Raw genomic sequence first — 13,413 nt, 5'->3', positions numbered from 1 at the left:
CTGTTTTGGCTGCGATAAAAGTCACAACTGGTCATGATGCATATGCAAATACAGTATCTGTCGAAATTTTTAAAGAACAGAAAAACTTTCACTTATTTCAAACACACCAAGTACCCTGGAGCATTATTATTAAAAAGGCACGCAAATGATAAACATTTCATTTTACAATTTTCCGGAAACATTTTCTGTCTGAAGTGCGCGAAAATGAACTTCCTGCCTTTCTTACCAGACTTTATTTATTCCATTTAACTATGTTTTAATTCTATTGTATAAAGTAATCTATGTGGACATAGGATTTAAATAATTTGTTCATTTTGTAATCATAATATATATTTATTATATTGGGACGACAAAGAATGTGAAACTAGTTAAATTGTTAAAATATTCAAATAGACAAATAAAGAGTTCTTGTAAATTACATAACACGCAAACCACACTCCACAGCTACAATGACTACAATGCGTTCATGTCTAACACCACATTTCAAAGAGGGAAACAAAGCAACCTTTACTGCACTTTCGATTCACCACATTCAAAATGCAAGCCACATTCAAAAAAAGGGCTCCCTGTTTTTCTTTTTTAAAAACTTCCTCCTTCCGTTAAAATACCTTGGCAACGTTCACACAGGCCCGGACAAGGAACGGGCCTGAAATTGAATTCGTTGAATTTCGAGAACCCCATTTAAGCTGCAGTCAATTAAATTGCTACTGGCAGTTGGCACGGCACGGCACGGCTAAAATTGGTACCAGTACCCCATTTTTATTAGTGCTCGAGCTACCAATACAAAGGCAAAGATGAAATGGGCACAGGTACTCATTTTAGGCGTGTCGTGCCGATAAATTCACTGGTGTGTAAACGGGGCTTCAGGTCTAGACAACGGGGGGCAAAGTAATAACTTCCCTGAACTTAAAACCTGAAATAGTTTAGGTACCTGCTGAGAAGATGAGCTTCGGCATATTTTGAAGATTTATTTACTACACGAAGAACCACCGAGTGCTAATAATTAGGCCCGACGCCAGCACAGATTGCTAGATTGATGGGCTGCTAGAATGCAGAATTCGGGTACTATAAGATTTTTTAAAAGTTACCACGACCAAAATTCCCCCTAAAACCGCCTCTCGGTCCACCTCTAAACCCTCTGCTTCCACCAAAGCCACCACCTGCAGATAGATTACAACAAAAAAATGCATCAATATAGTCGAAAGTACTGTAGCATGGACTTTCAGTTGAAATTAACTGCCTTTTTAAAGAAAACCTTTACCTCTAGGGGCTCTGAAGTGCCTTGGACCTTGGTAACCGCGTCTTCCTCCTCTGGGCCCCGTGAAACCACCGCGTATCCCTCGTGCCCTGGGCCTACAAAAAAAGTCTTAACACTTTACCTATATTGATTCCATGACGAGCTGCATTAGCATAATTTTCTGATATCACAACAATTGAAACTATTATCACTAGTTTCATCATTTCTATAATCATTACCTTCATAGCTGGTTTAATAAACGGAAGGGAGCAGCCCTATTTTTATATGCCAGTTTACACAAGCGAACTATCATTAAACTATCATTATCACCAAATTCCTACTTACGGTCCTCCAGCGCCCGTGCCCCCCATCAGAGGCCTTTGCTGAAACGTTTGACCAACATTAGCTTTTGCGAGATTTTTGAACATGCTGATTATACGACCATCTTCATGGTTGGGGTACATGATGATCTCAGGGGACTGGGCCACGCGGCACAACAAAACATCAATAGCTTTTCGCAATGCCACCAAAGCAGCTGCTTGTTTATGAGGCATGCGAAGTTTGATCCTGCGGAAAAATAGCATCATGAGTTCAATACTTCAATGATGTTCTCTTTAGAGGTCAGTCATGAGTAATCCCTTGACGACACAGAAGTCTTAAACTAAACGAACTATTGAAATAATTAAACTGTACTCTCTTTATCCAGTGAAGGTAAATGGTAAGTGAACAGTCACTCACGTGTCAGATCAATAAATACAGTAGATACAATACCAGTTATCAATCTTGATGATTTCTTTTTCAGACTCGACTTCACTGTGGGTAAAGATCAAAATTTGTACAGGATAAACCATTGTCATTTGTTTACACGAGACTGCTCGCGTTCGGATCTAGAATGAAGTTAAAAACTAATGACAGACTGTAAGGTTATACAAGGTTTACAACATACAGCTATGAAACTATGTAGAAGAATCTCGTATGATTTTCAGGCAATATCGAATATCCACGCATACCATATAGTCAGCATACAGTCAAACAGAGAACTGCAGATTGCATTAATGATACTGACATATACAACCGATTCTTTTTCTTATAAAAGTTATAAAAGTTCTAACATAAAAGTTATAGAAGTTCTAACCTTTTCTCCAAAGACAAAAAGAGGTGATGGGAATGTCTGCTCCCGGTTTGAACAATTCACAGAAGATTTATGAATCAAAGCAGCTTTTCCTTCCGTAGTTAGTACTTTACGTTTTTCTTTGTGAACACAGATATTCGGGTAGAGCCCAAAACATAACAAGGCCACAACCTATAAGACGGGATACCAATATTGGATAAATATCAAGGGCGACTCAACACACTCGAATCCTGAAATTAATCCTTGACTCCCAAGGATTAAGGAATTGGATTAAGGTAATTATATACAATCGAAATTGTTTTTGATCCACACATGCAGGTGCAAAATTCAGGGACGTAGAGTGCGGGAGGCTACACCCCCAGTTGTGGCAAGGTGGTCGGTTAAACGTGGTTAAACACAAGCATCGGTAAAAACTATAATCTTGCTCAACTAGCTCGATGAGTTTTGCATGTAACGTTCAACAATCGATAATTATGTACATTTAACATTTGAGGCATTTCAACTACAAACTCCTATCGCAATTCATTTTGTAAAAAAGTCGGTTCTCATAGCTTATGTGTTTTCTTTGGACATGCTTCAAGCGCCACGTGTTCGTCAGTGAAACCTGGAGGTTAAGATAGTCACGCTACCCCCCTGAGTCAAATTTGTTAAACGTTCAAAAGACTTGAGATTATTTTTTCGTTGTTACATCGAAAAGAATACCTAAAATCTGAAGCAGAATATGGAAGATATTTGATATTTATTTCATAAGGTGTTTTATTGTGCTATCAGCTAGCATCGAGTGTCAGTTGAATGGATTCTGTCTGTAGCAACCACATGCTATAGAAAGAAATTGGTATAAAAATTGGAATAAAAACGATAAATATACTTACTATGTCTAATTGAGAATCGGGGCCGTTGAAATTGAATGGTTGGGGATGCATACAATCTGAAATGAAAACTCATCTGGTAACTGCATGTAAATATGATAAACCATAAACATCTCGTAATGAAGAAAACGCACCTTGAGGAAAACCAGCATCACAAAGGATATTCTTTAACTGAAGCTGATAATAAAAACAGAAATATAACTCACTTTCAATGTATGTATTCTAATATGTTACATCTAAACCTCGGAAGTCATTCTTCCATTTCAAATTGGCTTAAATCAACAAGGGTCGGGATGTTCCGCTGGCTACCTCAGTAATGCATACCTGTGCTTCAGATGTCATTCTCAATGTTGCCATATTGAGTTGACGGCTGTCACAGAACTGCATCTCAGCGGTTTCATCCACAGATCGAGCGTCTTCCCAAGCTTGATAAGCACTCAACATTGCAACGTGATCGCTATGACGACGGCCTGAGAACTGCTTGTGAACCCAGCCTAGTCTTCGGCGATCTGACGGTGTCTCGAAAGGTTCTGGAAAACAAGTGCTCGCTGCAATTGTCGCACACGCATCACCACAGCTAAATCAAGATACAATAACATATATGTTGTCATCATAGATGTATAGCAAAATAATCACTATGAGTTTTGGAGAATAATTTATCCTCACTTGAAGATGCAGCCTAAAACAACCATCTTTCCGAGTCGTGGTTCTAGCGGAAGTTTAGCCAACAAATAGCCAAGAGGAGTGAGCTGAGAATCCTTGTCAAGGGCATCCATGTCTAGGAAAATGTTTCATTTTATTATGCACAATATTATACAATATGTCCCATATCATACAGCATACCAACGATACGATACGATACCATACGACACCACACCACACCACACCACACCACACCATACACTGCATATTGCACCTTACCTTACCTCACCATACACCGTTCTGCTCTATTCTATTTCTGTAAACAAGCTTGCTTGAGGGTAATAAAACCCACCTCGTAAGAGTGCGATAGACTCAACGACCGCATCCAATGGAGGAGGTTCGATTGCTTTGTTCAAGAAATCGCGAATATCTCCAAGCTTCAGCAACTTGATAGTCAAAGCCAACTCGTGTAGTGGTGTGCGTAAAATCTCTGGAGTTGCGTGTTCTGCTAATCTAAAAAGAGAGGTATTACTTCACATCCTACAGGCCAGAAAAACGTTTTAAAAATATCGCAATTGGTTTTATATCTTAAGGCCATGTTACACGGTGCAATTTGTCTTGCAACTTGCAATGCAATTCTACTTCTAAGACTTGCAGAAGTAAAGTGCATGAAGTGCAATAAACAACAAAGTTTCGTTGTTCCCAAATATACATCTCTCAAAAGTAGAATTGCATTGCAAGTTGCAAGAAAAATTGTACCGTGTAACAGGCCTTTAATTGTTTATAATCTTAATGTCTAATCAACTTTAGATAAAACACGCCTCACCTTTCGGCCCTAGCTCGGCTTACAAGGTAAAAAGCAAACCCAGGCCTCACTCGACCAGCACGGCCTTTACGTTGTTCCATATTCGTTCTTGACGCCCAGACTGTGGCATAATTTGTCATGTTGTTATGTGAGGTGAATACTTTCATCTTAGCTCTGGAAGAAAGGAAACAATTATCAACAGTTATATACCATACATACGGTAGCGCTACCAGTAATAAATCCCACTGCCTGCAGAGATCTAGTCTTTCTCAGAAGGGAATTTAAACTGGATAGATGAGGTTTCTGTTCGAAAATGGGGAAAGGCGCAAATGCAGATGATGCTTTGATAAGGGGATGCGAGAGGGGCGCTGTACAATTCCAAGTATTGGATTTGATGAGGCATTTATCAAACTAACACACAATAAAAGGCCATTTGGTTTCTTCCCAGACGAGACAATGCCAATTTAAAACGTTCTAAACAATGGCTGTTGGCCGGATCCTCCGACCACCGTGATCATGCAACCTCACACCTGGCTCAAAGTAAGTTAATATCCTATTTACATCAACTGAACTTACTTAACAGAATCAATGACAAAGACCACATCGTCTATAGTGACACTTGTTTCTGCAATATTTGTAGACAAAATTATCTGAAAGAAAAAAGATCAACCAATGGAGCACCTGTCAGATGGAGAAGAACCTTGTGTCCATGTGAAATGTTTGCATATTTCCATTGGGGAAGGGGGACAAATCTAAGGGGGTGTATCTCTGTCTCATACATTTTACCTTCCTAACACCTTGAGGTACGGGTTCAAAAACACGCCTTTGATCCTCCCGAGGTATTTGCGAATGCAATGGTAACAAGCGATAGTCTCGTCCACCTGAAAAAGATAAATACATATTAAAAAAATGCCTGCATGCCATTTAATACCTGAGAGAGATTCTTACCGAACACGGGATGTTGGGATAGGAATTTGTGGATTGCAAATATCAAGTTCCAGCCGGGTAAAAAGATGAGAACTGAACCAGGAATATCTAGTCCAGCAATGTAGTTTAATAATGCCTAAAAAGGTACAAAGAGAGAATACGTATATGAGTTTCAACGTAACTATTATACAATTAATGTACCTAAATGCAGGTAAAATTCGTTCACCTGTATCAACTCAAAAGACATTTCTTTTTCACTGAGTTGTCCCATCGCGTTCTTTGTTTGAAAAGAATAATCATCACTACATATCATGTTACAGTTATCCTGGAAAAAAATTGTTTAATATCCATCAAACCAGTCAAATTTATATTATAAAGCTTGCCTGCCTTAAAACTCGCAGTAACTCCTATTTCAGTAACTGCGGTGACACGATTCAACAAGCTCAACAATGCCTAAACTCTCCACATCAATCCTCTTTACACCACACCCCTCCACTCTACTTCCCGGTACCCTATACACCCATTGCCCAACAGTACACTGCATAGCAAATGCAAAACCCTTCTACCCCCAAGTAAAAGCCCACGATATTCCACAGTACCGTACCAGTTACCATCCAATAACCCACAGCAACCCTCTTTATATTCTCTTATTCCTCAATACCCCGTGCTTTCGCAGAGAATGGCTTACCTCTTCTTCCACTTCGGTGTCATCTTTTTCACGCTTTTTCTTCTTGTCTGATAACGGCGGAACAAACCCAAGCATCTCTATTACATCCTCCAAGTAATATTCTGAAAACATTTACAGAAAGACCCTGGTATAATTACCAATTACCTCTGTTAAACAAGGAGGAATTTCGTTTTAAACTAATCGGCATAATTTGTTAACATTTTCAGGCAAAGCCAATCAGAATGCCTAAATGGTAAATAATATACCAAATAAATGTACTAAATAAATACTTCGCGTAAAATGGTAAATAATGTACCTTTTTACCGGAAGTAGACAAGATTTATGCATTTTGATTAGGTTACTGAAAATATAAACAAACTTGCTGATTGGTCTAAAACGACATTCCCTCTTGTTCCTCTGTTACGAATATTGAGAATATGTCCAGGATATGTAATAGAAACATGCATGGATTGTAAAAATCGTACTTCGGATATGCGTATGAACTTTCCTGAAAAACTATTAACATTTTTAGTTGTTTAGCAGCAAAAGGTTTTGTAGTATCTGTCCGTCACTTTACATTTCTTCTGTCTGTCTTTTTAAAAGTAAAAAACGTTCGCATGCATAGTGCATTCTTCAATGGGTAGTCTTCAAAAATTACCTTGAACAGGATAAGATCTTCCCTCGATTTCAATGATTGGACACAAGTTGAAGTATTTATGAAACATTTGGGTATCGATAGTGGCAGACATAAGAACGACACGCAGGTTAGGAAATCTAACAACCATATCACGCAATATAACCAGAGAAAAGTCAGTCTAAAATAATCAAAGTTACATTCTTATTACCTAATCTTCAATTATTATGACAATTATTATTATTTTGCACATTTGACTCTTGTAACCGACCATAATGCCTAGTGCATGACCATTCAGGGGGAGTGTCTATCCCTCTGTTAAGGCTGTTTTCCACTTAGGCGTTTTTCATACGCACGTACACGCACGTGAAAGTCTAAATCCTTATACATGTTACCTTTGAAAAAACTAACGGCATCAATCAAAGGAACTTAGTTTTCTGCATATTTTAGTATGCATTAGTTGACCTAGATGTTAAATAATAAAAATTTAAAAGTATTTAAAATTTTCCGTACGTGTACGTGCGTATAAAAAACGCGTAAGTGGAAAGCAGCTTTTATTCAAATAGTTTGTAAGCTTGGTTGTTGAAACAAGCTAAATTGTGATGTAATGGAATGTTCCAACTAAACGTTTTACTTCGTTCATAATTTCAAAGCCTCTGTAGTACAGCGACTTGCCTGCTGCATGCCGAGACTTTAACTCGGACCTCCAGTTTTCAAATATACTTACATTAATATCTCTTTCGTGAATCTCATCAATGACAACGTGAGAAATTCCATGTAAACCACTCTCTAGCTTTCGCAGAAACACCCCTGTAAACAAAAATTGGTAAATGTTTAGAAAAGTGAAATAAAAAAAAAACAGGTATGCGAGTGATCTAAAAAGTGAATTAGGTTGCAACAGGTTTCGAGATCCTACCTACCGACAGTGCAAAACATGATCGCGGCATGACTTCGAGGTAAAATTGAATCAAATCTGACGGAATAACCCGTGCTACATCCAAGATTCTCAGCTCTTTCTGCCGCTACCCTTTCGGCAACACTCATCGCACTGATTCGACGTGGCTGAGAAAATACAATCAGAGGTAAGGAGAAGAATTATTCCTATAAATCAACACAGCTTTAGACAATGACAATGAGAATAGCAACTAAGCATACGAACACTTTTTTAGAATAAACATTGGGGGAGGGGGTGAAAAATTTTGTCCCAAAAGGACATATCGTGAAGTACAAAAATCAGGGAAGAAAAAGAACTAGGTATAGTGGGGTGGATATCAATTACCACAGACACCTGTTGGGGAAAAGTAAAGAAACACCATGCATCATTTTTAAAAACATTCAAAGAATTCTCACAACAGAATTTTAATATATTTTCAACAAAAGTTTTGTCAATGCAGAAAACAAATTATGCAAACTTAATTTTCCTTCTTGATCTGAATTTAAAGAATTTTTGCTCGTCGGCAAAATTTGACCAGAAAATTGTAATCGATAAATTTATCAGTAACCGTATACCTGTGTGACAATAATATTACACTCGGTCCCACGGCCTTGCTGTATGAAGTCATCGAGAATAAACTGGGGTACCTGTGAATGTGAACTTTCAAGATTTAGCTGAAGTAATGGAACGAGCGGATATATTGAGGGGCTGTTAATATGGGTTTCAATACCTCAAAGTCATCTCACCCTTGATAGAATCTCAGCTAAACGGGATCATGGACCCCACAGCCCTTATCAGAGTCTTATGCGGTATGAAATATTCATCATCATCACCCATCCGAGGCAAGATGAGCGACTCTCGTGGATCAAATGCTGGGCAGGAGCAAAAAGTATGTCTCAAGACCGTCTACGTCTTGTATGAAGAACACCTATCGACACTCTTGGGGTTAGATCGGCATGTATTTTGACATTACTTGGTTTCTTTCATACCTGAGTAGTTTTACCACAACCAGTGGCACCTCTTACGATCACTACTTGATTGTCTTTGACCGCTTGCAACAAAGCATCCTTGTAACCCGCAACTGGTAACTCGGAACGCTGTTGCAACATTTGCTGCAAGGCTGGATCACCATTCAAACGGTCTGTTAATTCCTTACGAAAATCTTCACTGGTTGGTAGTGGTTCCTGTTTAATAAAAACATAAGATGCATGAAAGATACAAACTTTCCTTATCAAAACTCTTCTAATACACTCTAGTAGACCAGCTTTATTTTCGCATTGCGCGGGCATACTCGTCAGTAATACCTGATACTCCTCTGCACCTTCAATTACAGTTGGTTGGTTCACCCAGGGATTCCAGTTCATGTTGGGTGCAGTCCATTCCACAACGCCAGAGTCCACACTTTGTTCTTGGTCATCAAACTTATCATTTTCACGTTTTAACACAATGTTCACTGCTTCCTCTCCATTTGGCTAGTGATTGCATAGTAAAAATAATATCACTTTGTCAGTTATGCACGACTATACCTGTAACTCTCTCAAGATCCAGTGAAGATAATCCTCCATTCATCATTCGTTGGAGTAAATCTTTACTAGGTTCATTTGACAATGCGTAATTGCTAATATTACACGAGAAAGTAAACTGATATTATTGAACTGATTCAGTTCATACGACGTTTAATTGTCTATAAACAGTGAATGTTTTACATTACTAAACAGAAATAAAAATTATAAAATAACCACAGTAAACTAATCTTTGAAGTTTAGTAAGAGTATTCTAGCTCTACTCACCTGCCACTGATTAATGAAGAAAACTCTAAACGAAACTAACTAGAATCCGGATGGCTATATCATTAGACTGTTGTTCCTAGAGACCATTACTCACTTTAATATCTGGGTGTACTGTATCAGTGTCGTTAAATGACGACATCTAGACTAAATTAGTTCCGTCTATACTGGGTAAATGTATCCTAAACGGGCCACAAGAACGGGAATATGTATTGTTTAGTGGAATCAAACTAGAAGTAAATTTCCAGTCCGAACCACAGAAAGAAGGAAAATGTCATGCAAAGGACATGCCTTGCTATGGATAGGCAAAATTTATGCAAGTCTTCATTACCTTTAGTAAGCTGAAGAAACGCATTGTTTCCATAGAGAAATAGTGCAATACAAAATTGTGTCCACAATTGAGAAAAACAGTTCTGCAATAAAGAGATATCCATCAAAACACTGCAGTGAAATATTCTGGCACCCTAACATGGCTACCATTGAGGAAATATAGCAGGTCCATATTTTCCTCTGAGTTATGGTATAGGCGTTACCGCTTTTTGCCTCACTGCCAAGGGTAATGATTTTGTATACTTTTTTCACTGCAGTCTCTTAACAGAATCTCTAATCACTAATGTGCTTTGTTAATGTGGCTGAACTAGTAGTACTTATAAACACAATCAGTACTACAGTTCGGCCGACATGGAATCAACCTGCTGATCTGAAAACAAACGCTGGATGTTGATGTTGTAAAGACAATATCCTGATAAAACTTTTCGATAAATATGTCACAACATTGTTGTTTTAAAATTAGACTCCCATTAATTTGAAAGGGATTTAAAGTTTTACTCTCACAAGCTATGTGAAAAGATGCAAAATATCCTTCTTAAACATGTGGGAAATAAGCCATAACGCAAGAATTAACGAGGCTCCCTGTCTTGGCCCATAAGCCTCATTCTGGGTTATGGATTATTTCCACATTAATTTATTGGTCAAAATAAAAAAATATTTTTCATGCATGTGTTGTAAAAGGGTTTTTTGCATCTTTGCACGTGGCTCACAAGACTAAAGTTTCAAATCAATGTCATTTACAGCAAAGTTGTGACATAATTATCGAAAAGGTCTATTGGATTCACCAGAAATTTTCAATCCAGGACTTATTTTCAGATAAGTAGACACCAAAAACAAGATGGCAAAATTCATCAACAAGGATCAGCAGACATAAGAACCAAGTTGATTCGACCATCATGTCTTTACAAAGTGTACAAAGCTAGCTTTATTTCTTGGACACAATTTTGCATTTCACCGCAAATAAATATTTTGGATACAATTAATCTCTTCACCTTTTCTAATCAATTACACAACCATGTCTAGTAAGTTTCAACTTGCTTTAAAGCGGAAAACCTCTAGTGAATTTTGCTGAGCCATTTATCTATCTCAATACTTTCACACAGTTAGCTGGTTGAAACTAGAATGCAGGGTCTCTAAAAACCTTTTTTATTGCTATCAAAACAAATACTAGCTCACACATGCACAAATAGCCATTAACAGGTCTGGGGCCGGTTGTATAAAACCCTTTAACTACACTTTGCATATTTAAATCCTAGTTGACTCAGATCGAAATACACAACTCTGATTGGCCAATTCTTTCCTTAACTACAGTTAAAAGTTAACTAGTCTTATTTTATACAACTGACCCCTGATGGATAAAATCGATGGATGGAGGCATATTGGAGACTTCGTTCAGGAGTGTAGCAAGCAAGTTGGGAAAGGCCAAATTTTTTGTGAAACAAATTTTCTTAGGATAAGCCTGGGATAGGTGAGAACTTTCAGCTACTCATGCAATACCGGTATTTAAGAAGGGTCACAATTACAAAATTAAAGAAAACAATTAGAATTCACTGGTTCAAAAAAAAATTAAATTTTACCTCTTGGACAGGCACAATGCCTAAATCAGTAAGCAGAGCAGTAACTTGCACTTCCAGATCAGGACTTATACCAACATCGATTGGATCAAGCTATAACCACAAAAAATAGAATGTTTATTCCTGTTTAAAATGTCTCTGCTATCAGCTATCTGACACAGGTTAATGCAACATCTGAAATAGTATTAATTTTTTTCAAACCTCATCAGATTTTAATTTCTTCGCCTGCAATTGGCCAGGTTCAGCTGCATCAATAGCACCCAGATGGAAGAGTTGACGAACTAAACTGAGTGCAACTTTTTGGGCTGCTTGCTTCTTCGTTGATGCAAGTTCTTTTGCCTTTATAGCTAACAAATGTAATTGTTAAATGCATTGAATTACTTCAATTATACAGACAATAAAAAGGTTTTGTTGAGTACCACTTACTTCTGTGGTGAGATCGAACAAACACTGAAAGCTCACATGAGAAATGCCTGTGAATAAATGAAGTGAGAATGTGAGTGACTGAATGAGAATGTTTTCATAATTTTATTGCAATGCAATCACCACAATTTGTTTGCAATCTATAACAATGCCATTGCAGAAATCCTGGCTAAGCAGGCCTAAAAGAGGACACAGGAATTGACTGACCATTTAACAGTTGCACTCATTTGTTTCATGACCAATCATATGTCAAACCACACTCAATATATCCATGTAAAACAGGGCTAGTACTGTGGTAAACATATCGAACTGACACACTTACACTTCACCGAATCTAATGACTAATGTACAAACCTGTTATGATCTGGCCCTCCAGTGGTATATTTAAAATCAGCTGGACATCGATTTTGTTGCAAATATTGATGGAGGCGTGATTTGGCATTAGCAACAGTCCAGTTACCATGTAAATGTGCATTGAGATCAACTTCCTCAGCCTGTACATAGAATTTAAAAAAAACAATCACACATCCTATTGGATCAATACAATTTCATGGAAATTATTCACATATTTCCAACCTCTTCAAATTGACGCTTGTTGTAAATACTATAATGATAATTTCTTTCACCACCTTGTTGGAGGTTTGGAGGAGGACGAGGTGCTAGATCAAAGAGGAGGTACAAGATCAGAAATCTGACCAACAAATATGAAGTGAGTAAAATACATTTCCAGATACAACATGTGAACACCAATGAATCCACCCTAAATTTTGCATGGTTTTGAAACTTTATATATATTACCATTCATTAATGAATGTGGACCCCTGGAGTTTGATGTTTGAGGACCACCAAAGGATTGTGGTTGTTGCATCTGTTGCTCTTGCATAGATTGTGGATTAATTTGTGAGGGTGGTTGTTGAACTGGACCTGGCCCACTTCCTGCTTGTAATGGGGGTACTGGTGCATTCATCTCATTTGCAAATACACTATCAGGCAATGATTCAGCTGGCACCAGCCCTGCACCAATCAAGTAACCGCAAAAATCTTTGGCTGCTTCAGTCTCTGCATCTTTCTTATTTTCTGAAAAACCTTTTGATGAGTATTCGAAACCTGGGATGGTCAGCTAGAGGAACATGTCAATAATTAGGCTATAGTAGTGAAATAGACTAAACTTCGTAAAGTTCTAGCAATTTTGTACTTTATGTAAAACACGAGAATAAAATTTCATCAAATCTTCACTGGTGAAAATTAGTACCTGCGATTGAAAGCGACCATCAGGTGTATTATTGGTGTTGTACGTTGGCTTCACTTTACGTTTTCCACAAAAAGCATAGAGAAAGTTCTTTGCTTCTGCCATATCTGAGTTCTGATCACTGAGTGGTTCTGATCATGACTGATCACTCTGATTCTGTGAACCGACTTGGTAACCAAGCTTTTCTCGTTCGTCTTCTTTGG

At 37.9% G+C, this 13,413-nt stretch overlaps 1 protein-coding gene across 2 annotated transcripts; it reads right to left on the bottom strand.

Moving 5' to 3' along the window:
- On the bottom strand, nt 1-13,374 carry LOC114531735 (ATP-dependent RNA helicase A-like). Of its 2 annotated transcripts, XR_003687878.1 has the most exons (30): nt 13,214-13,374; nt 12,760-13,081; nt 12,538-12,620; nt 12,316-12,455; nt 11,965-12,011; nt 11,740-11,885; nt 11,542-11,631; nt 9,152-9,319; nt 8,837-9,031; nt 8,423-8,494; nt 7,834-7,975; nt 7,641-7,723; nt 6,938-7,094; nt 6,301-6,401; nt 5,839-5,937; nt 5,634-5,748; nt 5,472-5,566; nt 5,262-5,335; nt 4,707-4,859; nt 4,233-4,393; nt 3,905-4,016; nt 3,563-3,815; nt 3,373-3,415; nt 3,242-3,297; nt 2,373-2,540; nt 2,009-2,124; nt 1,583-1,804; nt 1,262-1,353; nt 932-1,160; nt 1-646 (listed from the first exon to the last, which is right to left on the bottom strand). XR_003687878.1 is itself a non-coding variant. In XM_028553353.1 (29 exons), exons 1-29 carry the CDS (start codon nt 13,313-13,315, stop codon nt 1,078-1,080), a joined length of 3,690 nt encoding a protein of 1,229 aa, XP_028409154.1. In that variant the 5' UTR covers nt 13,316-13,374; the 3' UTR covers nt 1-1,077. The 2 variants fall into 2 exon arrangements, 1 of the variants encoding a protein (XP_028409154.1); XM_028553353.1 differs by having other exon boundaries at nt 1-1,160.
- Nucleotides 13,375-13,413: the final 39 nt, after the last annotated feature.

Source organism: Dendronephthya gigantea, unplaced genomic scaffold (genome assembly GCF_004324835.1).
Source record: "Dendronephthya gigantea isolate DGI-Jeju-01 unplaced genomic scaffold, DenGig_1.0 000074F, whole genome shotgun sequence".
NCBI classification, from domain to species: domain Eukaryota; kingdom Metazoa; phylum Cnidaria; class Anthozoa; order Malacalcyonacea; family Nephtheidae; genus Dendronephthya; species Dendronephthya gigantea.
The sequence above is the reverse complement of the archived record's forward strand: the minus strand, read 5'-3'. Positions and strand labels throughout refer to the sequence as shown.